Source organism: Macrotis lagotis, chromosome 5, assembly GCF_037893015.1.
Source record: "Macrotis lagotis isolate mMagLag1 chromosome 5, bilby.v1.9.chrom.fasta, whole genome shotgun sequence".
In the NCBI taxonomy this organism is placed as follows: Eukaryota; Metazoa; Chordata; class Mammalia; order Peramelemorphia; family Peramelidae; genus Macrotis; species Macrotis lagotis.
In genome coordinates this window covers 262,768,880-262,793,657 of record NC_133662.1, presented here as the reverse complement: position 1 = coordinate 262,793,657, position 24,778 = coordinate 262,768,880, and the positions used below count along the sequence as shown (strand labels likewise).

Here is a 24,778-nt window from a genome sequence, read left to right as displayed (position 1 = left end):
AATTCTTTGCCACCACAAAAAGAGCTGCTACAAATATTTTTGAGCATGTAGTTTTTTTAACCCATTTCATGATTTCTTTGGGATATAGACCTGGAAGTGGTTTTGCTGGATCAAAGGGTATACAATAGTTTTATTACTCGTATAATCCAAATTGCTCTCCAGAAAGCAATTTGGATCACTTCACCAACAATGCATTGGTGTCCCAGTTTTCCCACATCCTCTCCAACACTGATCATTTTCCTTTTTAGTCATATTGGATATGATAGGTGTGAGGTGGTTGCATTTCTCTAATCAATAATGATTTAGAGTAATTTTTCATATGAAAACTTTAATTTCTTCATCTGAGAATTGCCTTTCATTTATCAATTGGGAAATGACTTTTCTTATAAATTTGACTCAGTTCTCTATACATTTTAGAAATGAGTCCTTTGTCAGAAACACAAATTGTAAAAATTACTTCCCAGCTTACTGCATTCCTTTTAGTCTTGGTTGCACTATTTTGTTGGGCAAAAACTTTTCAATTTAATGCAATCAAAGTTATCCATTTTGTCTTTTATAATGCTCTCTACCTCTTCTTTGCTCATAAATTGCTCTCCTTTCCATAGCTCTGACCCTAAACTATTCCTTGTTCTTCCTAATTGGCTTATGGTATCACCTTTTATATCTAAATCCTGTACTCATTTCAATCTTATGTTAGTATAGGGTGTGAGATGTTGGTCTATGCTTAGTTTCCCAGCAACTTTTTTTTTTGCTAGGCATTGGGGTTAAGTGACTTGCCCAAGGTCACACAGCTAGGTAAGCATTAAGTGTCTGAGATCAGACTTGAACTCAGGCCCTGACTTCAGGGCCGGTGCTCTATCCACTGTGCCACCTAGCTGGCCCCATTTTCATTTTATTTTGCAATTAACAAGTATTTATTTTCTTCCTCTCGATTCTCCACACACACAAGATTTGTACAACCAATTCTTCTTCTGGCCAAGCCTCGGTCCCCATCTTTCCTTTGTCAGAAGCTGAGCATCACCGGATCTGACCGCAAAGACATGGCAGTGCCCTGGTCAGTGTCTCCTGGTTCTTTGTCTTTACAATACTGTTGTGATGGCATACAAAGTTCTTTTGCTTTTGCTCCCTTTACCATTTCATACAAGTCTTTCCAAGCTGCTCTGAAATAATCCCATTCGTCATTTCTTACACATCACAATAATGTCCTTTACAATAACATATCAATGGTTTGTTCAGGCAATTCCTAGCTGGCCCAGCTGGTTTCAAGCTCTTAGCTGCATCAAAAAGTTGTCATCAATATTTTTATACATTCTTTATCCTTTCTTTGATCTCTTTAGAGCATAGATCTGTGCCAGTGGAGAATTTAGGGACTTTTGGGACTGAGTCTAAAATGGTTTCCAGAATGAATGAACCAATTCAACTCCACCACAGCAGTGCCTTAGTGTGCCTGTTGTCTTCCTGTAGCTCCTCCAACATCTTGTCATTTCCTTTTTAGTCATCCTTGCCAATCTGATGGGTCTAAGATAGAACCACATCAGAGTTGTTTTAATTTACATGTTCTTAATATATTAGTGATCTAAGGCATTTTTTCATATGGTTATAGATAGCTTATGTGTCTTCCTCTGAAAATTGCCTGCTCATATCCTTTGTTGTACAGTCATTTTTATAAAGTCTGAGTCTGTGATATTTTCTGGGCTTTCCTTGACAAAGATGCTAGAGTGGTTTTCCATTTCTTTCTCCAGCTTGTTTTACAAATGAGGAAACTGAGGCAAACAGGATTAAATGACTTGGTCAGGGTCACAAAGTTAACAAGTATCTTGAGGTCAAATCTGAACTCAGGAAGGTGAGTCTTTTTCAGGTTCAGTGCTCTTTCCACTTTACTACCTAGCTGCCTCATATCTTTTGGTCATTTAGCAACTGGGGAATGACCCTTACAAATCTGAATCAATTCTTTGGATAGCGTGGAAATGAGACGATCAGAAATTTGAGGCAAAGGTTTCTTTCCCCCAGTTAACAGTTTTCCCTTCAAATTTTAACTGAACCTAGATTTGTTAGTGCAAAAACTTTATAAAAATTTTTTGTGATCCAAATTGTTTATTTTATCTTTTGTGATTCTCCATGTCCTTGGTATGGTTATGATCTCTATTCAGTTATCAGGAAGGTAATTTCTCCCTTCTACTGGAGAAGGAAATGGCAGGCCATCCTTGTGTCTTTGCCAAGAAAACCCCACAGACAGTATGGTCCATAGGGTAACAAAGAATCAGACACAACTGAATTAACAACATAACCCCTCCCCACATTACTCATTCTCACACTCTCTCTAAAACATGTCTATCTTCACAGACAATAGCACAGTGTTTTGTACTTCATGTTTGTTTCTCCAGTGCAATGAATAAATTTGTAGAGTTAACCTTTGAGGACTTTTATAACTCTGAGATTCTAGGATTTTTCTCTTTCCATCTATTTCTGGGGGCAATTAAGTGATGCAGTGGATAGTGTTGGAAGACCTAATTCCAAAGTCAGCCTCTGACACTTTAGTAGCTGGTGTGACCCTGGAAGAGTCACTGCACTAACTGCCTTAGTTTCCTCATTATAAAACAAACTGGAGAAAGAAATGAAAGAATCAAGAAAAATCCATATATGTCATGGAACACTACTGTTCTATTAGAAACCAGGAGGGATGGGAATTCAGGGAAGCCTGGAAGGATTTGCATGAACTGATGCTGAGTGAGATGAGCAGAACCAGAAAAACACTGTACACCCTAACAGCAACATGGGGGCGATGATCAACCTTGATGGGCTTGCTCATTCCATCAGTGCAACAATCAGGGACAATTTGGGGCTGTCTGTGATGAAGAATACCATCAATATACAGAGAAAGAACTGTGGAGTTGGAACAAAGACCAAGGACTATTGACTATTCCCTTTAATTTAGGGAAAAAACCTGCTATCTTATTGTCTGATCTGGCTATCTCTTATACTTTATGTTTCTTCCATAAGGACATGATTTCTCTCTCATCACATTCAATTTGGATCCATGTATACCATGGAAACAAGGTAAAGACTGGCAAATTGCCTTCTGTGGGGGATGGAGGGAGGGAAGTAAGATTAGGGGGAAAACTGTAAAACCCAAAATAAATAAAATCTTTAAAAAAAAACAAACGAAAAATCCATGACTGAAATGACTGAACACCACCAACAACAGCTTATACCAATGCTGTATTTGTGACTTCAGGATCTCTTTTCCATTATGGAAGCTCTCACCTACCCCAAAGTTAGGTTCCTTCTAGAATAGAGCACAATGTCAGATGCATATTCAGTGAGTCAAAAATTGACCTCCTTTCCCCCACAAATGACTTTCCTTTCTAACTGCCTAACAGAGATTTCCACTCAGCTGTTTCCTTAGCTACCCAAACCAAACTATCGTTTTTACCAACTTACATAATTCTATTAAAGGCATCTACAAGTCTTCAGGGTCATATTTGAAACTCCTATCACTGTTCAGTTTCTTGTGCTCTGATGACTTTAATCATTTCCTGGTTGGTTTTCCTCCTTCCAGTAATGCATCATTTCAAACTGTGGCCATCTAATTACTTCCTATTTCTAGCCTCCTGATGACCAGCACCAATCTTATTACCTCCTAACTCAATAATCTTCACTATCTGTGCCCTGCATAATGAATCAGGAAAACACCACAACAATCTAAACTGAAATCAAACACTGTCTAAGTATAACCACCAAGCTCAGACCTAGGAGAAGAGATGGGGAGTATGCACCTCTCCTTCCCTTCACCATAGAGCCAAGACTGGAATGCTATCAATGCCAGCAGAGCCAAGACTGGAATATTATCAATGCCAGCAGACTTGGTTGGTTTTACTGAAATGCCTTTCCTTCTTTTTAAATTTTTGTTCCAAGGAAAAGGAAGAGGAAGAGGGATGTATTTAGAAATGAATGTAATAAAAATACAAAGGGTATTTTTGAAAAAACTCAAAAGCCATACAAAATGAGTTTATCTTTTTCTTAAGTTTTCTCTGTTGGATGAATTTTTATGTCAAATGCCCTACGAAACTTTGTGTTTTTTCCTCCAGCAGGAATGCTTTGTACTCTGCCCTTTTTACTGAAAATCCATTTTTCAATGTTTATGGGATGTTACTAAGGAGTAAAAAATTGATGTTCTTTGCTTATTGGGGATGAAAGGGCTGGGGAGAGGGGAACTAGACCAATTAATCCTTTCACTTACCAAAAATAACAAATATTCTCACATAATTTGATAGGTTTTTCTTTATGGCTGCTTATGAAATATATTGTTTAATGTTGATAGTCTGGAATTGGTTGCTATTTCTGAGTGAAGTGAACTTGCAATGTCTCTGTTGGACCTTTCTACTTATTTGATCTTTATGTATTTTCCCAAGGCTTTTGGGGTAATTTTCTTATATGATTTTCCTAAAGTATGATTTTCAGTCTTTTTATTTCATCATGTTTTTCTGAGACCAAAAGCTCTCAGATTTTCTTGCTTTATTTCATCTCTAAGACTGAAAGTTTTGCCAATAGAGAACTCTCTCTAGAATAGTTCAGGTGTTCCCCTGATCTTGCTATCTTTTGATTTTTCCTGCTATTTTTCCTAACATCTTTGTATTGGAGTTCTAAATCTGCTCATCTGTTTTTTAGAGCATCTACTAATTCCAAGAAATTCTTTACATTTATGTAACTGATCTATTTCTCTCTGATTTTTGGAAAGTTACTTCCACCTCAATTTCCATTCTCATTTCTTCCTTTAATTCCTTTGCTGAGTTATTATAGTTTTAAACGATTCTAGAAGTGCTGAAGGCTGTTTGAGCATTTCAAAGTATCCTTTTTTATTGTTGCACCATTTTCCTTTAGATATAAGGTTTTCCCATAATTTTAAAATAAGATTCACTGTTTCGGAGTCTCAGTCTGGTTGCTCTCTCCTACTCTCTTAGCTTCTGCTGATTTTTTGGTGGAGTGTTCCTCTAGGCTGGTTTTTCTCTCCCTTCCTGGAAGCCTGCTGTTTCTATTGTGGTCAAGTTCTTTTTTGAGATGACAGAGGGGAGATAGGCACTCCATTTCTCAATCAGCCATCTTCCCAGAAGTCTGAAACATGTTTTGCACCTCTCTTATCATGTATTTTTTTAATCATAATTATCTGCGCAGGATGTGTCATATCCTCCCCTTCTGTGTACAAAAGCAGGCACTATGGCTTATCTAAACTTTGTATCTCCCCTAATACCTGCCCACAGGAGGGGCTAAATGAGCTTGCTGAAGTCACCTTAGAATTCTTTCTGCCCCCTCCCTGCTTTACCCAGGGCCAACATCTCTTCTGAATCTATTCTTCAAGTGTCTGCAGCTCTCATTTCTGCTCTCTTCTCACATTGCCAAAATACTTTTGACTCTAGCCTGGATTACTGAAGTTACCTCTTAACATCTCCCTGCTTCTAGTTCCTTCTCCCTGAAATCCCTCTTGCACAAGGTCATTAGATTCAACTTCCTCAAATACTGCTCTAATGTCATCATCATGCTTTAGAAGCTGCAATGAATTTTCTATGACTCTTATTTCCCAGCTTGGTGTTTGAGGCTTTCTAGCAACTAGCTAGACCTGATTCTGCCCATTGTATTTTTCATAGTTCTAATGCATCCAGCTCTAGTTAACTTCTTGTCCTCCAGGCATCCCTTTAAGCTTCATTACTTCTTCCCTTTGTTCATGCTTTTCTACCAGTTTGGGATTCTCTCTGTCCTAGGGGGTGCAGTGGACAAAGTACAAGACCTGGAGTCAATAAGACTCATCTTTATGAGTTCAAATCTGGCCTCAGATCCATAAGTAGCAGGGTGGCCCTGTTTGCCTCAGTTTCTTCATCAGTAAAAATGGGCTGGAGAAGGAAATAGAGAACCATTCCAGGATCTCTACCTAGAATATCCCAAATGGGCCACAAATGAAAACTGAACAATACTTCTTGGACATCAAAATGAACAAAACCTGTCTAATCTGCTCTTATTCCATGAAGCCCTTCCCTTAAGTAAACCCAAGCTCCAGCTACTACTTCAGCATGTGTTGTCACCATGTTCTTTAGTTGCTTCTGATGGGTGCTTGCCTCTCGAACTAGACTGTAAACTTTTTAGGCAAAGAGAACTGGCCTTTACAGTTTAAAAATGTGCCAGAACCCTTAAACCCATGTAGAGACCCCTGGAGATTGCTTACTACATGCCAACTAATTAAACTAATTGCTGACATTGCTCTTTTGGTAGGCAAGGGAATCAAAGAACAAAGTGTCACATATAACAAGTTGGGCAAGTTTTGTTTGGGGGCTGCCTGCCCTCCCTCCCCTGAGATGAAGTCATAATCTGATGACTGAAAGGCAAACAATCATGCCGTACAACCTGTTAGTGGGAAAGAATAAAACTTAAATAAAGAATACAACTGATGTTGCCAGTGCAAAGACAACCAAGAGAAAAATTTCCCACTGTATAGAAATACTATTGGTCTAACTAACACAGGGTGGTCAACCAAAGCTATGCCATTTACAATAAGAAACAAAAGTTCTACAACTTAAAACTCTATAATCCAAATTGTGCCAATATTCTTTCTGTATAAAGTATTTGGCTCCTCAGAAGCATAACCCTGACATTAGCTGGTTTGTTCACTTTATTCTCTTTCTCATCAATCGGTTCCTGGGAAATAAAATGTTAGCTCTGTCAATGCAAAAGGTAGCCTAAAGGTAGCCAAATCCTATGGCTGTCTGGGAGCAGGCAAGTCTGCTTCCTACAGTAAAAGGGACTCAAACACAGTTAAATGGCACAGGATCTGAGGACTGAAGAGAAGAAGCAAATGTGAATGTGAGGGAAAAGAGGACACCCCAGCAACCCTCTTATGAATCAGGCAAGGGAAGGGACAGGACAAGTTTGGTCAGTGACTTACCAGCGTACCCACTCTAAGAAAACACTACAAAGTAAAGAACAAGATGGGAATCACAGACACAGATCCATTGTAAATACATAAAAAAAAGTGTAGAACTCATAAGTAACCTTGACCATCAGCGAGGTTCAGTGATGAGGAGGAGAGGAATTTTTTTTCTTAAGGTCTCAGGGTTGAGTGGGTTTTTTCTTTTAAATTAGTAGGCTACCCAAATATGAAAGTTTACTTGCCCAGTGGTGATTTCAGAGCAATATGTACATGCATAACAAAAATCAAAGCTGCTGCACTATAAATGATACTGTGTTCCTCACTCTGACAGAGAGTTCCACTTTAGGTGGGATTACACTTAAAAGATAGCTTTTCTTGCCTTACAAAATGCAAAAGCAGTTCAGAGAGTGTATCTTCAAAACAAGTGATTACTCTGCTCTAACAATGCAGTTTAATTTTTCAAAGCTTAGGGAACTTAATCAAAAACATCAGGTATTTTTTCTAAGATAAAGGATTTTGAATTTTAAAGTCAAGGACATCCAGAATCAAAGTTTCTGTTCATATTACAGAGTGTTTTTATATTTTGACAATGCTTATATTTGCTCAAGACTCATGGGGGAAAATGCATTGACAAAACTATAATGAATTAAGTTTCCACCACATCTGCCACCTTGTTTTTGCTCAAGACAACCTTTTTAATTGAGAGTATAAAAGATGTAATATTATACATACCCTTTTAATAACATGAACAAAATATTCTGTTGAGTGCAGATATATTCAACGGTAGGAGTTCTTGTACCAATTTGTCTTCTGAGGATGTTATTGAAAATTTGGGCCACATCTTTTTTGCCCTGTTAGAAATATAATTAATTATGCATTTACCTAACCAAATATATATATATATATATATATTTATATATACACTATAGAATACAAAAGACAAGAGTAACAGCTATCTCTACCACAAAGAATGATGACTTCTTCTGCATTTGAAGGTTCTGTGATTTTTGCCCCCTACAACTGTCCTTTAAGGAAAGGGTCTTCAAGTGTTTTCACCTTCTTCCCTTTTAATGAGATCCATTTTCCCACGAAAATTACTAAACATGGGCTTGGTGGGGCCTAACCCTGTATTCTACTAGAGGCTTCTGAGAACTCAGGGTCCCTTCCAAACCACAATAAGGCAACCAGACCTAGATACTCAGGTAAATCAGTAGTTGTCTTTAAAGTGTTCACAGTGATTTCTTAATTACTTTCAAATACTTTATTTCCTTCCCCCAAATCCTACTTCCCATCATGGAACAGTACTGGTCTGGCTCACTGAAGGATCTTGTTAGGGCCAAAAAGCTCCAAAGCCCTGACCCAGGCTGCATCTGCTCTCTGAAGACCAGTCTAAGTCCAAGAGGTTCTTTCCCATAGTTCTGCTGTACCCAAAACTTCAAATGGACAAAAATACAAAATAATGCCCCAAAGGATGGCAAAAGGGGCAAAGGGAGTTAAGAATTCTAGTTTTTTGACTACTGAACTGAACCACGGCTATTATTGAAACCAGTAGATAATTCAAAGAACTGTCACTAAATGGAAGGTTATATGGAAGATTCTGGGAGGACAGAATAAATTTCAGCAGATGTCCAAAGACATCAAGAAACAAGTTTATGGGATATTTGTTCATCTTTCACAGGAGTTTTCAAAATGATCCCGAACTGACAACTGCTGCGAAGGGAAAATCTATGCCAAATTCAGTGAGAATAAGTTCAAGCTGGTCACTCATCATTGTCCTAGAAGAGCAAAAGAGGCCTTTGGAGCAGAGAGGAAGGTGGGCTGCAACACAGAGTGGGCTCCAGGGATGTTGATACCAAAGAGCTGCAAGGAGACTGAGTGTAACAAAGCATCAGCTGCCCCTGCCCATCCAAAGCGGGCTTCCAAGAAGCTGGATCAAGATGAAGCATAGCCAAGGGCACCAACGATTGATGGGCTAGCCGAGTGACTTGAAGTCATGAGTTCTCTACCTTCTTGATATCTGACTCCCTAGAGCCCAGTGATGCCTGTTCAGAATGTTTTGAAATGCTTAAAATAAAATGATCAAGAATCAAGAGGGAAGTCAATATATTGAGTCTGTTAAAAAAAAAAGTTCACGAATTCCAGCTTCACAACTCCTGACCTCAACCATTCCTGAGAACTCGCAGAAATCAGAAAGATCCTATCATCACAAAGACAAATGTCTTCATTTTTGAAAATAAAAAGAATGGAATTATCCAATGAAAGTTCAAGGATCTGGACTTTGATTCCTAGCAAAATTCTACAATTCTTTTAAAGAGATAAATTTCTAGAAAAGAAAGCAGTGATCTTCATCAAGAATGGATGAAGCTGGGCAGCTAGGTGGCACAGTGGATAGAGCACCGGCCCTGGAGTCAGGAGTACCCAAGTTCAAATCCAGCCTCAGACACTTAATAATTACCTAGCTGTGTGGTCTTGGGCAAGCCTTGCAAAAAAACTAAAAAAAAAAAAAAAAAAAAAAAAAAGAATGGATGAAGCTACTAGAGTATGATTTCCTTGACATGATTGCAAGTTATTGGGGAAATGCTTTTAAGAATTTAATAAGCATATGACAAAATATCTAGGTTATCCCTGTGGCAAAGGGAAATTTGAACTAGAAAAGAGTAGAATTAGATAGATTTGGAATAGGCAGTAACAGTTTAAAAACAACTGGAAAAGAGCTCTCAAGCAGAGTGTCAATCACTTCTGTGCTCAGTTTTATGGGGCTTATTAGCATTTTATCTATGACTTGAAGGTGCAGAGTTTATCAAATTTACTGATGACACAAAGTTGAGAGGGAGAGCAGATGTGCTTGCTGACAGAGGAACAAGTCCTTTCCTCAAAAGATGTAAGGACTTAGTGGTCAAGAAAGCTCAACAGTGTGATTGAGCAGCTAAGAAAGCAGAGGCAGTGTTAGTGTGTGATTAGAGGGGTATGACACCAAGAAGGAGTTGTAATCTGCCCTTGATAAGAACACATCCACAGTATGACTGTAGGTTCTCTAGGGACCACATTTTAGGAAGACCACTGATAAACCACATAACATCCAGAGACAGGCAATCCAGATGGTAAGGGGACTTGAGATCCTGTTACCAGATCATTTGAACAAACTCAAGATGTTTAAGCTGGAGAAGAGACAATGGCGGGGGTGGGGGTGGGGTGGAAAATAGTTGAAGGGCTATCATATGGAAGAGAGAAAAAACCCTCTGGTCTTAGAGGGCAATGGGCAGAAAAGAGGTGACTTTTGGGTTTGGCACAAGAAAGAATCTCCTATTGGCGCTATTAAAAATGGCATGGAATTCCTCCACTGGGAAGAAATTAATTTTTCGGGGGGGGGGTGTCTTGGTAAAGACTGCAATACATCCACATAAGGACAGGCCTAGATCAATGACTCTTAGCCATGTTTGTGTATGTAATGGACCCCTTTGGCAATCTGAGGAAGCCTAAAGACCCATTCTCAGAAAGATGCTTCTTAAATGCATAAAATAAAATACTAAGAATTACGAAGAAACCCAATTATATTGAAATAATTATCAAAACACTTTTTAAAAAAAGGTCAAAGACTCTGGATTCTAAGTCCCTGGTCTATATGGTTTCCAAAGTTCCTTCTACCTCTGAAATTCTATGACTCTGGACCCAAAGTTGGGTCCAAACTTAAAAAGATGGCATCCAAAGGGAGAAATTCCACTAAGGCTCAAAAAGCCAACTCTAGTCATATAAAAGAGGATTTAGGGAAGTGCCTGCTAGCTAGTGTAAAATGACAACCATCAAAGTTCACTGGATCTTTGGCTGAAGAGCCAGGATGGCTTCTTCATGAGCAATCTTGAAGGAGAAGATTCCAAAAGGATGGGAAAGTCCTCAGGGAGTTTCTTCCCAAAACATCAAAAATTCCTGATGCCTAGGTCTTTCTCCTATCACCTTTAGGAGAACAGTAAGCATACAATGAAGAGGTCTGCAATGAAAACATGAGAAGGGATCAGAAAGACTTTCACAAAACATTCCCTAGAGATTAAATTAAATTAAATTCTCTAGAGAAGATTAGATTCTTCTAGGCCAATTGTTTTACAAGGCATTCAATTCAATCAAACTACTACTTTGAAGACTCTCCTCCAAGAGGGTCTCCTGTGCCAGTGAAGAGGACACAAAATGACAAGACTGCCAAATGTCCCCACTCTGGCTAATAACTCAGTGGAGGGTCATGCCGTTTGGTTGTGTGGACACAGAGGCCACAAGAATGAGAAGTGATGCCCAGTCTGCAAAGAGCCAGAAGCCCTACCTCCTCTGGGGAGATCTGAGAGAAGAGCCAAAGAAGAACTTCAGGGGAGAAGTCCTGGGAAGGCTACAATCTGGGATGGTAGAGGCAGCAGAGACCTAATAACCAAGTTAGTTAAATTGTTCATTTTCTCTTGCCTAGGAGTTCCAAAACTTAATCATTTTCAATATATTAACAACAGAGGAACAACAAAAGCAATGGTCTATGACAATTCTGAAGGACTCATGATGAAAAATGCCTCCACTTCCAGAGAAAAATCGATACTTGCAGAGTGAAACAGATTTTTTAACTTTACTTTTCTTGATTTTTAGGGGTTTTTTTTTGGGGGGGGGGGTCCTGTGTTTTCTTTCACAAAATCCTTGACTGCATATGTATGACCTTTATCAAACTGCCTGCCTTCTCACTGAGGGGGAGGGAAGGAAGGGTAGGAGAAAACTTCAAACTCAAAACTGTACAAAACTAATATTAAAAATTGTTTTTACATATAATTGGAAAACAATTAAAATGTTTTTTTTTACTGAAGAGTAAAAAACAGAGTCACTCTGACCAAGATTCTAACTTCCAAATGTAGTTTAAACAACTAAGATGCCAAAACTGTTCCTCCTCTCCCTATTATATCAATATGTATTGATCCCAGGGAATGGTCAGGGCCATTTTCTAAGATTATTTTCCTAGGGATCATGGGCCTGGGAGGTTGCTCACATCAATGAGATGGACAGCATAGACTCCAAAACAACCTTAACTCCTTGAAAGGATGCACAAAAGAGAAGGGAGGCTGCAGCAAAGTTGCTACAAGGTCAGGGATGACAGTAGGGGAAAAGAATCAGGGAGTTATGGGCCCAGCAAAAACAGGACAGAGTCAACATCATAGGGAACAGCTACCTTCGAAGGTGAACAGAGAGTTCCCCAAAGCCTCCAACAAAGCTTGCTTGTGAAATGAGCATGTGCCTCCAGAACGGGCACTAATACCAATATATCAAGACTGATGGATGGATAAAATGTTTGTAGTAAAGAATCCCCAGAGCAGAGGGCCAAAAGACAGGAGACTGAAGGGTAATTTGATTAGTCCCAGAGTGAAGCACTCAAAATATAATTAAGTGCCTGTTGTGCCTAATTCAATTCAAAGAAATTGAATTCACAAACGTATCTTAAGCATCAAAAACATTTAAGGCATTGGGGATATAAAGATTTCTTTTTAAAACTCAATCCCTGTCTTCAGAGATATGAGGAAGGGGAGCCTGGAGGAAGTGGGATGTAAAGGGGGGAGGGAGGAAGGGAGAGAGAGAGAGAGAGAATTAGGAGATTTCGTGTGTATGAGAAATAAGACTAGCATTGGATTGGTACATATCATTAATTATTAGGATGATTCTAGAACTGTCTAAAGAATAATTTGGTGTGTGGGGGTTGGAACAGAAGACCAGTTTGGAGGCTAGGGCAGTGGTTGCAGGTATGAATCAGCACTGTGGAAGGTAGAGCAGAGGATGGACGCAAGAGATGCTGTCAAGCAGGTACAACTGACAGAACTTGGCCTCCAATTCATTGGGGGGGGGGGTGGCACCAGGAAGGAATGTCAGGGACAAGGGTGATGTCAACAGAGTGGGAAGCTGGAAGGAAGGTCAGTCAGGGTTTTGGCAGCCACACAGAACTAGAATTCAGGGGAGAACCTGTGTAGAAGTGAAGAGTGGGGCATGCCCTGGTACGGCCAACCCCCAATTCAGGGACTGAGTTAAGGGTGCCAGGAGACCAAGGTCTTCTCCTTTGAAACTTCTAACTTCTCCCTGGCTTGGGACACTCTCTTCATTCCTACCTGCCAAAATATACCAAAGTCTTGATTTTTTTTAGTTCAGTTCACTAAACACATCTCAGAGGATTTTTGTCTCCTTCAGACCAAGTTTTCAAAATGAAGGTCATCATCATCCTCCAAGCAAGCTTGGAACCCTATGATTTTGGGTCACTTCAAATAATGTGCTGCACCCCTAAGTATCCACTCAATAAATGAAATCCTCACTGTCTTGGGACATAGGACAAAGATGAAAAGCTCCCAGTGCTCAGAGAACAACAGATAGAGAACAATGTTACAGGCTCCAGCTGCTCCTGGCTCAGTCACTTTAAAAGGGCAGCATGAACTTAGCTATTTTCAAAAAGATGCAGAGAATGAAAATCTCCCAAACTTCTTCCTTTGGTACATCTTGTGAGGACTTGATAAAAAACTGGCCAGGTCCATCCATGGGTAGTGGTGCTCTGCTCTTACCTCAAAATCAATGAGCTGTAAGTCAGCAACCAGTGTGCTGAGGAGGCCACTGTTGTAGAGCTCCTGAGCAAGTTGGGCCACGGCCTCCGTTTGTGGCTCTTTTTCATTGGTGCCATACAAGATTTCCTTCATAGCAACCAGGTTTTTAGAAACTTCTTCTGTAGCCTGATGAAATAAAAGATGCAAACAGTAAGTATTCCCAGCACTTAAGCAATTTAACTTTTAATGGGTTTTTTTTTAACAAATGAAATAAAGTTTTTTTTTGAAACACCAAAATATCCCAACAGCCTATGAATTTTAGCATGGTCTAATCTAGGGAAAGAGATTAAATTTCTTTAAATAAACTCCAATGGGGCGGCTAGGTGGTGCAGTGGATAAAGCACTGGCCCTGGAGTCAGGAGTACCTAGGTTCAAATCCGGTCTCAGACACTTAATAATTACTTAGCGGTGTGGCCTTGGGCAAGCCACTTTAACCCCACTGCCTTGCAAAAAAAAAAAAAAAAAATAATAATAATAATAATAATAATATATATATATATAAACTCTAATTTGAGTCAGACCAAAACTGAGTAATGGGGCAGATACATGTCCTAGTCTGGCAAAATATTATTCCTTCTTCTCAAAAGGTATTCACTCACTCAGTGTCACCACAAATCTTTGTAAAGGCCTCCTTCTTGATAAAGCAGTTGGCACATCCATCCCTAACATGGCAATACCCTCGGTAGGTTTCTAACCCAATACAGTATATTCAGCTCTAAAAGAATGACTTGAAATAACAGTATTTTCCTTGAGCTTGTAGATCCTGAAAATAAATATGCAGTTCCAAATCCTTCAATTCTTTGACTAGATACATCTAGAAATTCTCCTGACAACTAAATGTTTCCAAAGCTCAGTTGTTCGGGAGCAGAGAGCAGTTCATCATCTGGCCTCAAATTTCTTCTCCTCTGTATATCCTATTATCCATTACTTACACAATCTGGGTAAAGGCAAAGAAAATCCTAAAATCAGTTTTGTTCTTTCCTAGTAATTTCCATAAAAGATTTGGTGAGAGAGAAATTTCAAACTAATTGTGAAAATGCTGTTATGACTCCCCCCCAGTACCAGGACTGCCAGAGCTCCCTGCTCAGTGCTATGGCGGTTTTCCTTTCCATTTGCCACCAACATCCACTTAAAAGAAGTATTACAAAACCATGGATCAGTAGAGAAGGGTAAGCAGCAATTTTATTAAGTGGAGTTATATTTCCATGATTTCTCACATAAAGCTGGACACAAAGCTAGGATTTTTGTTTAACTTCTAGTTTGTCAATGTGAAGTTCTTATAATAATAATTTTTTCATTCTTATTTCACCAGACATCTAGGTAGAGAGTGTACTGGGCTTGAATCTAGAAGATTTGAGTTTGAATCTTGCCTCAGACACTTAGTTGTCTGACTCCAGACAAGTCATTTAATCTCTTTCCATCTCAGTTTCACTATTTGTAAAATGGGGGATCACAACAGCACCTCTTCACAGGGTTGTTGAGAGGATCCAATGAGAGAACAGCAGTAAAATGTTTGTAAAACTGGTTCTATTCAACAGTAGTTATTGCTATTATTGCTGTTATCACTTGGAACTAAGTAAACTATCTGTTCCCCATCTCTGATCTCTATTACCTACTGACAAGCTTGGTCAAGCTCAGTCCACTTCCATGTGGTACCCCCAACCACACTGCTTGACCCTTCTCCCTGCTCCCAGTGCTGGCAACCCAAGGTCAAGGGCTGCTTGCCTCCCCTGGCCTCAAGGAAGTAGAAACTTCCATGCAATTGCCACAAGGCCCTTAAACTTTCTCATTCCTCTCAATTTTCTGGTCAGATCATTACTGTTTTATATGTTTGTTTTTGATCTGGATAAAGTGATAGAATTGTGCTAATCTGATCTAATAGACTCTTCTTTTAAATGATGTAACTTATTTTATTTTACTTGTTTCAATTAACAAGCATTTATTTTTTTTTACCTTCCCATCCTTCCCCTTCCTCCCTCCCAATTGGAAAAGAAAGAAGAAAAAAAAAAAGAAAAATTCTTTGAATAGATATGGACAGACAAGCAAAAACTCTATAAACTCTCTGTACTGGCCAGGTCGCAAACCATATGGTTCCTTGTATACTCTGATTCTATCATTTCCATTATGAGATATTTTCCGGTATTATATCTAGTCACTGAACCTGACAAGAGTTTTTAGGCTTGAAAAGTTAGTTGTCTTTATTATATGGTTCTCCTGGTTCTGCTCACTTCACTCTGCATCCATTCCTAGAAGGTTTCCCCAGTTTCTCTGAAACTCCTTGTTCCCCTTTTTATGACACTGTTAAATAGATGTGCAAAGTACTTTCCATATGCTATCTCCTTTGAACCCTTCAACGGCACCCTGGGAGGAAGATGCTCCATTTTATACAAGAACAAAAATAAGAGATTCCATCACTTGCTCAGGGTCTCACAGCCAATGAGGAGCTTCCTGACTTACTTTATATACTACTTCCTATCATTTATTTAGCCACTCACTCCCCATCTCTTGGTTTCAAGGTCTTTGATACTACATGATGAACTGTTAGAAACATTTGTGTACATATGCCTCCTTTTCATCCTTCTATGATCTTTTTTGGGAAGGGAGTCTCTCAGGTGACTTTTCTACTTCCCAGGAGAGTTGGGGTTTTGGATAGTTCTCCCAAAAACAACATGGGTCATTTTTAGTCATCTTTGCCAGTCAGAGGAATGAGAAATACAAAGGCCAATCCCTGCCCTCTTGCAGTTCAGTCTGATGGAAGTGACCTTAAAGCAACAGCCCTTGAGGGCCATAGTGCAAGGTGGTCTCCCCACATTCAAAGGTGAGCTCCTTGAAAGCAGGAACAGTAGCACTTCTTCCTGTGTTCTCAGGGCATCATATAACTTTTAATGCATGTGTCAATCTTGATAGTAAAGGTCAATGAATAACCAAATGATCAACAATGGCTAATTAAAGTAAGCATGTACAAGATTCCAGACACTGCGGCTAGGCCTTGGGGACACAAGGCAAAGTGAGGGTGCAGTCTAACAGTGGGAAACAACACATACACACACACACACACACACACACACACACACATTTTGCTGAATTTTTCAGTCATGTCCAGTTCTTTATGGCCCCATTTGGAGTTTTCTTGGCAGCTATTCTAAAGAGGCTTGACATTTCCTTCTCCAGCTCATTTTACAGATGAGGAAACTGAGGCCAAGAGGCTGAAGTGACTTGCTCTGAGTCACAGACTAGGAAGTACCTGAGGCCAGATTTGAGCTCAGAAATATTGGCACTCTAACCCTTAAGTCACCTAGACCCCCTACACACAACTAGTGATGTTTAGATACTAGATGACTGGGAGGCAGGGAGGAATAGGAAAGGACAGACGCAGAGATGCAGAACCATCTACTGTATTTGTAAAGCCTCTTCCCCCCCCTCCCAACTTCATCTACTCAAATCCAACCCCCCAGTCTCCAAGCACAGAAGTTGATACTTCAAGAGGAGACTTTTTCACCCTCAACAGAAATGCCAATCCCTGGGACAGATTGTTGTTTTTTTTTTGGGGGGGGGGGGGTTGGTCAGGTACTGGCATTAAGTGACTTGCCTGAGGCATGCAGCTAAGTAATTATTAACTGCCTGAGGCTGGATTTGAACTCAGATCCTCCTGACTCCCGGGCCAGTGCTCTAGCTGTTCCCCCACCCACCCAACACAGATCTTATGGTACCTCTGGCATCCTGCCCTTTTTCCCTTGCTCTCTTATCAGATTTTCTTCACTCATCAAGGAAAATCTCTTTGGCTCCACATGGCTGCAATTGGGTCCTTTCCCAAGCTATGCTGAGGATAGCCAAAGCCAAACTACTTTTCTTTGTTTTGATTCTTCTCCCCTAGGAGAACTTCTTCAGGAAGTCCTGAAAAGTAACCTGGAAGATCACCTTGAACTTGGAAGTCATTCGAACTAACAATTTCTGTCATTCTATGCATTTTTTCTCTTTCCAAAAACACTTTCTTCATCTAATTGACAAGGTCTTCACATGAACAATGATTCTAAGTAATCTGTTATCTATGAAGTACAAACTACCAAACCATATTCAGAGGAGAGCATTTCCATAAAGCTCTCAGTCCCAAAATACCTGCTCCACAATGTTTCCATGCAGGAGAGCTAGATGAAAATGGAATTGGGAAAGTTACCATGGGGGGTGCTTAGGGAATGCTTCAGTGGCCCCACTGCTGCTTTCCAGTACACCAAGTGCTCACCAGCCTCTGCTTTGAAGACCACCAGTGACCTCACTATCTGTACTTCTGGGCTCAATCAAAAGCACAAGAACAGACACCAAACACTGTCTCCAGGCTAAGGGGCCGGGGAAAGGATGGCAGTGAGGCCTGTGATTTCATTGCTAGAAGGAGAAAAGGAAATTCTTCCGGACCCTACAGGCCACACAGTGACTTAAAAAAATGACAAATTAATATTGTCTATGTTGTCATGTATTTTTATTTTGTTGAACGTTTTCCAAACCCAATTTAGTTGTGAGTTTGCACCCTCTGATCCATGGCCCAGAAGCATCCTGGGCCAGACACTCTCCACTCCAGAGGTGAGACTAGACCCCAAGAACTTCCAAGTTGACTGGTTCTTGTCAGTCTGGGTCAGTCAGCTAATAACCTTTCATTTACTCTGAGCAACTCATCTGGGGAAGTGAATAGAAAAGCAGAGGCTCAATACTGAATCAGTGCTAAGAACTGGGAATAAAACTAATGTTTGTCCTTCATTCTCAAAGAAGAAGACCACGACATCAGAAGGTGATGCCATGTCAAGCACATGAAGGGGAGGAGGGGGGCTTGTTCTCAGGCCCATCTTATTTTCTTCTCCAGAGTCATCTGGGTCCAGTGGCCAGATGGGAATCAAAACACCTGGAGAAAACCCTGGATGTGAGGCAATCAGGATTAAGTGACTTGCCCAAGGTCACACAGTAAGTAGCAAGTGTCTGAGGGCAAATTCGAAGGCCAGTGCAATGATGAATGACTATCTCCAAGTTGAGGATTCCACTCTGGCTGAGACTGGGCTGAGAGTAGGCCGAAGGGCAAAGACCAGCATGGTTCTCCAAAACTCATCACCCAGGAGGGGAGCACAGGAGACATGGATTAGTCTAGAGGATCACCCACACAGAGCTGGTCTTTCAGATGGGGAAGGTGATTCCAGATTCAGGAATCACTAGACTGGGCCTTACAGATCAATGGAGACAAGGTGGTATTTATCTAACCAGGTCCATTGCTAATTTCTCACAGAACAGCTTTCCATGAGCTTCTTCACAACAATCTGCCAGACCAAGCTACTTAAAAGACCTGGAAATGACTGCCTTAGTTCAGACCTAAGAAAAGGGAAGTTTGTTGAGAACTGAAAGAAAAATGGAGATGTGTCATTGCAAAGGAAACAGATTATGACTGGATATGGGGGTAACAGAGAGGGAGGATCAAAAGCTGAATCCAGTGCCTCATTTTAAAGAGGAAAAAAAAGTGACTTCCTAAAGCATGTCCCAAACTAGGAAGTAGAGACAAGAGCTGATAACAGCTGTGTCTGAAGATTGAGACAAGGGCTTAGAGTTCATCTACTCCAACTCCTTTATTTTTACAAAGGTCCCTAAACCAAGGCTTTCCAGTCCTGTGGGCAATAACTATAGGACTCAAGCCCCAGTGTTCTGCCCTCTATCCAGTGCTCTTTCCACCATCAACAGAAATACTGAAGTCAGGAGAAGAGGGAAGACATTTCAGGGAGGAAAAGGTGATGAGTCTGATTTTCAGCAAAATAAAATAGGGGAAATAAAGACTCATCAAGTCAGCACCACAAACTTGCTGTGGCTAATAATAGAAAAATCTCTTTAAGCTCAGGATGCAGATGGAAAACAGGAAGTAAACAAATCTATATGAGGTGGGTAAAGCTATGTCCACCTAGAAGAACAGTGCCATGTGGAGCTCCAAAGCGAAGCCCCCCGCACCAGCCAAGATGGCTGATCTCGAAGGTGACAGGTGACAGGTGACAGTGCGGACCGGCCTGAGCTGACTGCCTCGGCAAAGATGAGATGCACTATTATTACCCAGGAGAAATGGGGTGACCCAAGGGTCCTTCCATGAGATGGAATAAAGAGAACTAAGAAAGGCTCCAGCCAGTGTGTCTTCCAGTATTTGATCTGGTTAAACTGGAAACCTGAGTTTGAATTCTGGCTCCATCTATGTGACTCAGGCATTTCACCTTTACATCATCGCCTGAGGGACTTTTAAATCTAAGATTCCAGAAAAGGAAACAAGAAACCGGGCTGAACCCATCAAATTTCTAAACTGCTAATGACAACCAGTCCCCACAGTAGGTTGGTTAGTAGTGAGTTGGGCATCAAAAGACCAGCTCCAGGTTCAGATCTGATATTAACTGGGGGTGTGGAAGGGAGAGGGGTGGCAGAGAAAAACAAAGGGAGGGGAGCACAGCTACTGTTCCCTCTTTCAGACTGCTGCTCTGTCTTCTCTCTTCATTCCCAACCACTCAGCTGGGTCCACAATCAATCATTTTGTCCCTGATTCTGCTTTTCACATCCACTGCATCTAAAAAGCAAAGATCTCCTTACAAAGTACAGGATGATCCCATGATGGATCTATAACCTGCCTGCTAAGGCCACTCCCTCCATCACTGGGGGCTCAAACTCTGAGATGTCTTTCTTCAAAATTCTTCACTGTGATGAGGGGCAACACTGGCTTTTTGAGGTTATGCTAGCAGAGTACTAATAGGTTTCACAAGACCAAGTTGGAAAGATTTTAAATATAAAATGCTGGCAAAAGGTTTTATCAGCAATTGAAGGCTTGTCCTAAATAAGATTGATTCCTTATCCAACTACTGGTCATTAGATATTGACCATTTGGGTTTTTTTTAATCTCTCTTAATAAATGAAATATTTGGTTCAAAAAACTAGATATATTAATTATTAGGGGGTGAAAAATCGCTTTGTATCATCACTGGAAGGCCTGAGTTTTCATCTATTTCATACTTAAATATTTGAGACCACTGAGCTAAAAGAGCAGAGTTCCTAATAATAAACTCGTAGGTGCCTAAGATTATTCAAAACAAGTTTAGTATCATGAGTCATCAAAGAATGTTCTGAAAGCCTCCTTCCTTTCTCCTCCCCATCCAAATCATCTTCTTTGTCAATGTACTATTTTTCCGATAAAATGGGTGAATAAGCAAAAAGAATTTGAGAAAATGACTCAAATGCAGAAGAGTGTTGGTACTACAGTCTTAAATTTAATATATCCTTATTAAAAGGATTCAATGAGATTCCTCGTTTCCCACAGAATTCTTGTTTCTGGATTTTTTTAAATATGGAAACATTCATATTTGTTTGTTTGTTAAGTTCATAATAAAAAATAAAAATTTTAAATGCAATAAAAAATGAGTGAGGGACAGCTAGGTGGTGCAGGGAATAAAGCACTGGCCCTGGAGTCAGGAGTACCTGGGTTCAAATCCGGTCTCAGACCCTTAATAATTACCTAGCTGTGTGACCTTGGGCAAGCCACTTAACCCCATTTGCCTTACAAAAACCTAAAATAAAAAAAGAGTGAATAGACACTATTCAAAACTGAAAAACATTGAGAAGAGGTAAAGAGAAGGCATAGAACTAATCAGTATCCTAAAATTTAATAATCAATATTCAGATGTTATGGAATAAACTAGTAAAATCATATTAAGCATATTAGCTAACGCATCAGGTATGTTCATTCATTTAAAATGATAGCAAAGGAGCAGTAAGGTACCACAGTGGATACAGCACCAACTCTGGATTCAGGAGGACCTGAGTTGAAATCCAGTCTCAGATATCTAATAATTGCCTAGCTGTGTGGCCCTGGGCAAGCCACTTAACTCCAATGCCTTACAGAGATTAAAAATAAAATAAATAGAACGATAGTTAAGAAACAGAGAAACCATGACTTTAAAAGAACAAGGGGGAAAAAAGGAAGAATGGAGTGGGCTGGAGCATTTTTTTAAAAGTATTTCAGGTATGGCTTTGGTCTGACTTGTTTCCTCCACAAAGCTAAAGCCGGAGCTCTCAGGAGCTTCATCTATTTGTACAATTTCTTTTTTTTTTAAATAAAAGAAAGATTTTATTTATTTTGAGTTTTAAAATTTTTCCCCTAATCTTGCTTCCCTCCCCCACCCTACACCCCACAGAAGGCAGTCTTTTTTTTTTAATTCTGGCAAGGCAAATGGGGTTAAGTGGCTTGACCAAGACCACACAGCTAGGTCATTATTAAGTGTCTGAGATCAGATTTGAACCCAGGTACTCCTGACTCCAGGGCCAGTGCTTTATCCACTGCACCACCTAGCCGTCCCAGTTCGTTAGTCTTTACATTGTTTCCATGCTATACATTGATCTAAGTTGAATGTGATGAGAGAGAAATCATATCCTCAAGAGAAAAAAAAGTATAAAAGAAAGCAGAATTACATAATAAGATAATGAGGTTTTTTTTTTTAATTGAAGGTAATAGTCTTTGTTCAAACTCCTCCCTTCTTTCTCTGGATACAGATGGCATTCTCCGTCTCAGACAGCCCAAAATTGTCCCTGGTTGTTGCACTGATGGAATGAGCAAGTCCAATCAAGGCTGACCATCACCCCTATGTTGCTGTTAAGGTTGTACAATTTCTTCTATAACAACTATTCATAATATAAAAGACCTACATCCATAGTGAAGTCTTCTTAAATAGATTATTTTTTACTTTGGGTTTTTTTTGTTGTTGTTTTTGCAAGGCAATAGGGTTAAGTGATTTGCCCAAGGTCACACAGCTAGGTAATAAGGGTCTGAAACTAGATTTAAACTCAGGTCCTCCTGATTTCAAAGTCAGTGCTCTATCTACTGTGCCACCTAACTGTCCCCTAAACAGGTTATTTTTAAGGGAAACATACATGCACAAATAGAAAACACTCAGACACTCAAGAAAACGAAAGTTTTCTCCCCACATAATTAAATAGTTAAAAGGAGAAAGATCTCATTTTTTGCCTTATTAAAAGATTGACAGTTCAATGATTTGAGGTCTAAGGATGGACTGAACTTAGGAAGAAGAGTCTTCCTGATTTCAAGCCCAGAACACTATCCACTGTGCCACCTCACTGCCCTGGCACTTAGTAGGTACTTAAAAATGCAATGAGATGGAACAGTGCATAAGAGGTTGGGCTTAAATAGGAATACAATCTGGTCTAGTCATTTAATCCTGTTTACCTCAGTTTCCTCATCTGTAAAATGAGTTGGAGAAGGAAATGGCAAACTACTCTAGTATCTTTACCAAGAAAACCCCAAATGGGGTCACAAAGAGTCAGAAAAAACTAACAGCAACAATAAATGTCTACTGATTAATTAATCCTAAGTCACTGAACCCCTCTGACTCTGCTTCTTCATCCACAACATAGGGACAATACTATTTACCCTGTTAACCACACAAGATTTTTGTGAGACTCAAAATACTCAAAGTATGACATATTATAAAATTTTAAAGAAAGATGAATGTTATCCATAGATCATGTATTCTGCCTAATACCCCCTTTTACTTGATTGTAGTTAATTTTAGTATGTCAATATAACTTCTCAATTTGCCTACTAACTTTGATCTGCTCTGAGCCAAATTGTGTCAAACCTTTGGAAAGAGAAATGAATCCGTGATCCAGTTTATTCTAACTTCTCTTGTTAACAAAGTCATTCATAAATTCCAGCTTTTGAGGGCAAATGTCCATCTATTCTTGGCATCGGCACATGACCTGAGCTAGATGCACTGACTCCCTGCCCTTCCTTTTTGTCCCCTGGAAGGGACAGCAGCTGTTGGCAAGGCCTCCTCTCCAGAGGGGTGGCAATCAAGTACACTCAGAAAAAAACCTTCAGCCTTGCTGCCTTAACAACAAATCAAAATAAAAGAAGTGCTGGGTAAATATGCTGGCAAAAAAAAAAAAAATTACAGAAACTATGGAAAGGTGAAAGGAAAAGAGGAAAAGAATAAAAGCAAAGAACTGAGAAGTCTGTGAAAAGAGTAAGGAAGGAAGAACATGTATAAAGAGGGGCCAAGTCTTAGAAAAATAGCATGAGAAGCCATAGCACTCTGAATGAGCTGAAGTTGAAGCTTGGCCCACAAGAAGAAAAATCAAAGGATAAGTTAGTAACTGATCTGGTGGGACAGCAGAGTGCAATGGCAGGAACACTGTGTCTCATGTCAAAGAACCCTGGATTCAAATTCTGCTTCTAATACTCTCTACTTGTGTGGATTTGAGCAAGTCTTAGATCCACCCTCCTGGGCCTCAAGGGCCAACAAGAAGATTGGACTACATGGTCTCTAAAATGTTTTCCACCTCTCCAGTGATGATCCTATGTCAGAGAGAAAAGATCAGAGTAGGAGAGCTTTCACAAAAATGACTGAGAGGCTGAAACTTAAGAGAAGCCAAGAGAGGGTCGAGTTACCAAGCCCTGCCCAGATGTATTACTTCTCAGGGTACTGAGAGGGGGGAGATTCTAGTTATTTCTGAATCACTTTCAACGAAACAGAAAAAGAGAGGCACTAAAAAGGATTGAAAAAGGTCAAATCCCCAAGTTTCAAAGAAGAAAAAAAAGGTCAATGAATTTGGATTGGATTCCTGGTTAATGAATATTTAGAAAAGGCAACTGCTAATCACTAACTACCAGCACAGCTTTGTTAAGGCTGAGTCAGGTCAGATGAAGTACATTCCCTTTTCTGGCAGACCAAGAAAGCTTGAGACAGAGAATACATGTCAAGATTTAGCAACATATTTGATGACTCTTCTTATGCTGTTCTCATAGACAAGATTACATAGGAATAGGGTTCTATGAATCTTCACTTGGGGAGATTTGGCAGCCAGATAGAGCCAAAGGCGGCGCATCACTATCATCTTGGAGGGAATTCTCCAGTAGAGCATCAAAGGGAACTGTCCTTGGGTCTAGGATGTTCAGCTTTTGTATCAACACAAAGATGAAGGCAGAGATGGCAGATCTATCCAATTTGTGGATGCACCAAGCTAGAGGGGAGGGCTAATCAAATCAGGATTTAAATGATATTTCTTGACATTCTGAAGCAGAATGAAAGTCCAAATCTATTTGAACTTAAAATGAAATTCATTTAGGAAAGTCTAAATGCTACATTTGGATTCAAAAAATTAATCCCACAAGTGCAGGAGGAGGGAGGCTTTGCTAGACAAGAGAACCTAAATTAAGATCCGGGGATTTTGGTTTACTGCAAGTTTAAGGAGCCAA

General features: G+C 39.9%; 1 protein-coding gene across 2 annotated transcripts in view; it reads right to left on the bottom strand.

Moving 5' to 3' along the window:
• CAB39 (calcium binding protein 39) overlaps window positions 1-24,778 on the bottom strand; it is a 103,820-nt gene that overhangs the window by 18,205 nt on the left and 60,837 nt on the right. For both annotated transcript variants that reach the window (XM_074189680.1, XM_074189681.1), the window contains exons 3-4: window positions 13,474-13,638; window positions 7,649-7,767 (exon numbers count right to left, since the gene is read on the bottom strand). In XM_074189680.1, coding sequence (XP_074045781.1) covers window positions 7,649-7,767; window positions 13,474-13,638 — 284 coding nt within the window. The remainder of the gene's footprint in view (window positions 1-7,648; window positions 7,768-13,473; window positions 13,639-24,778) is intronic.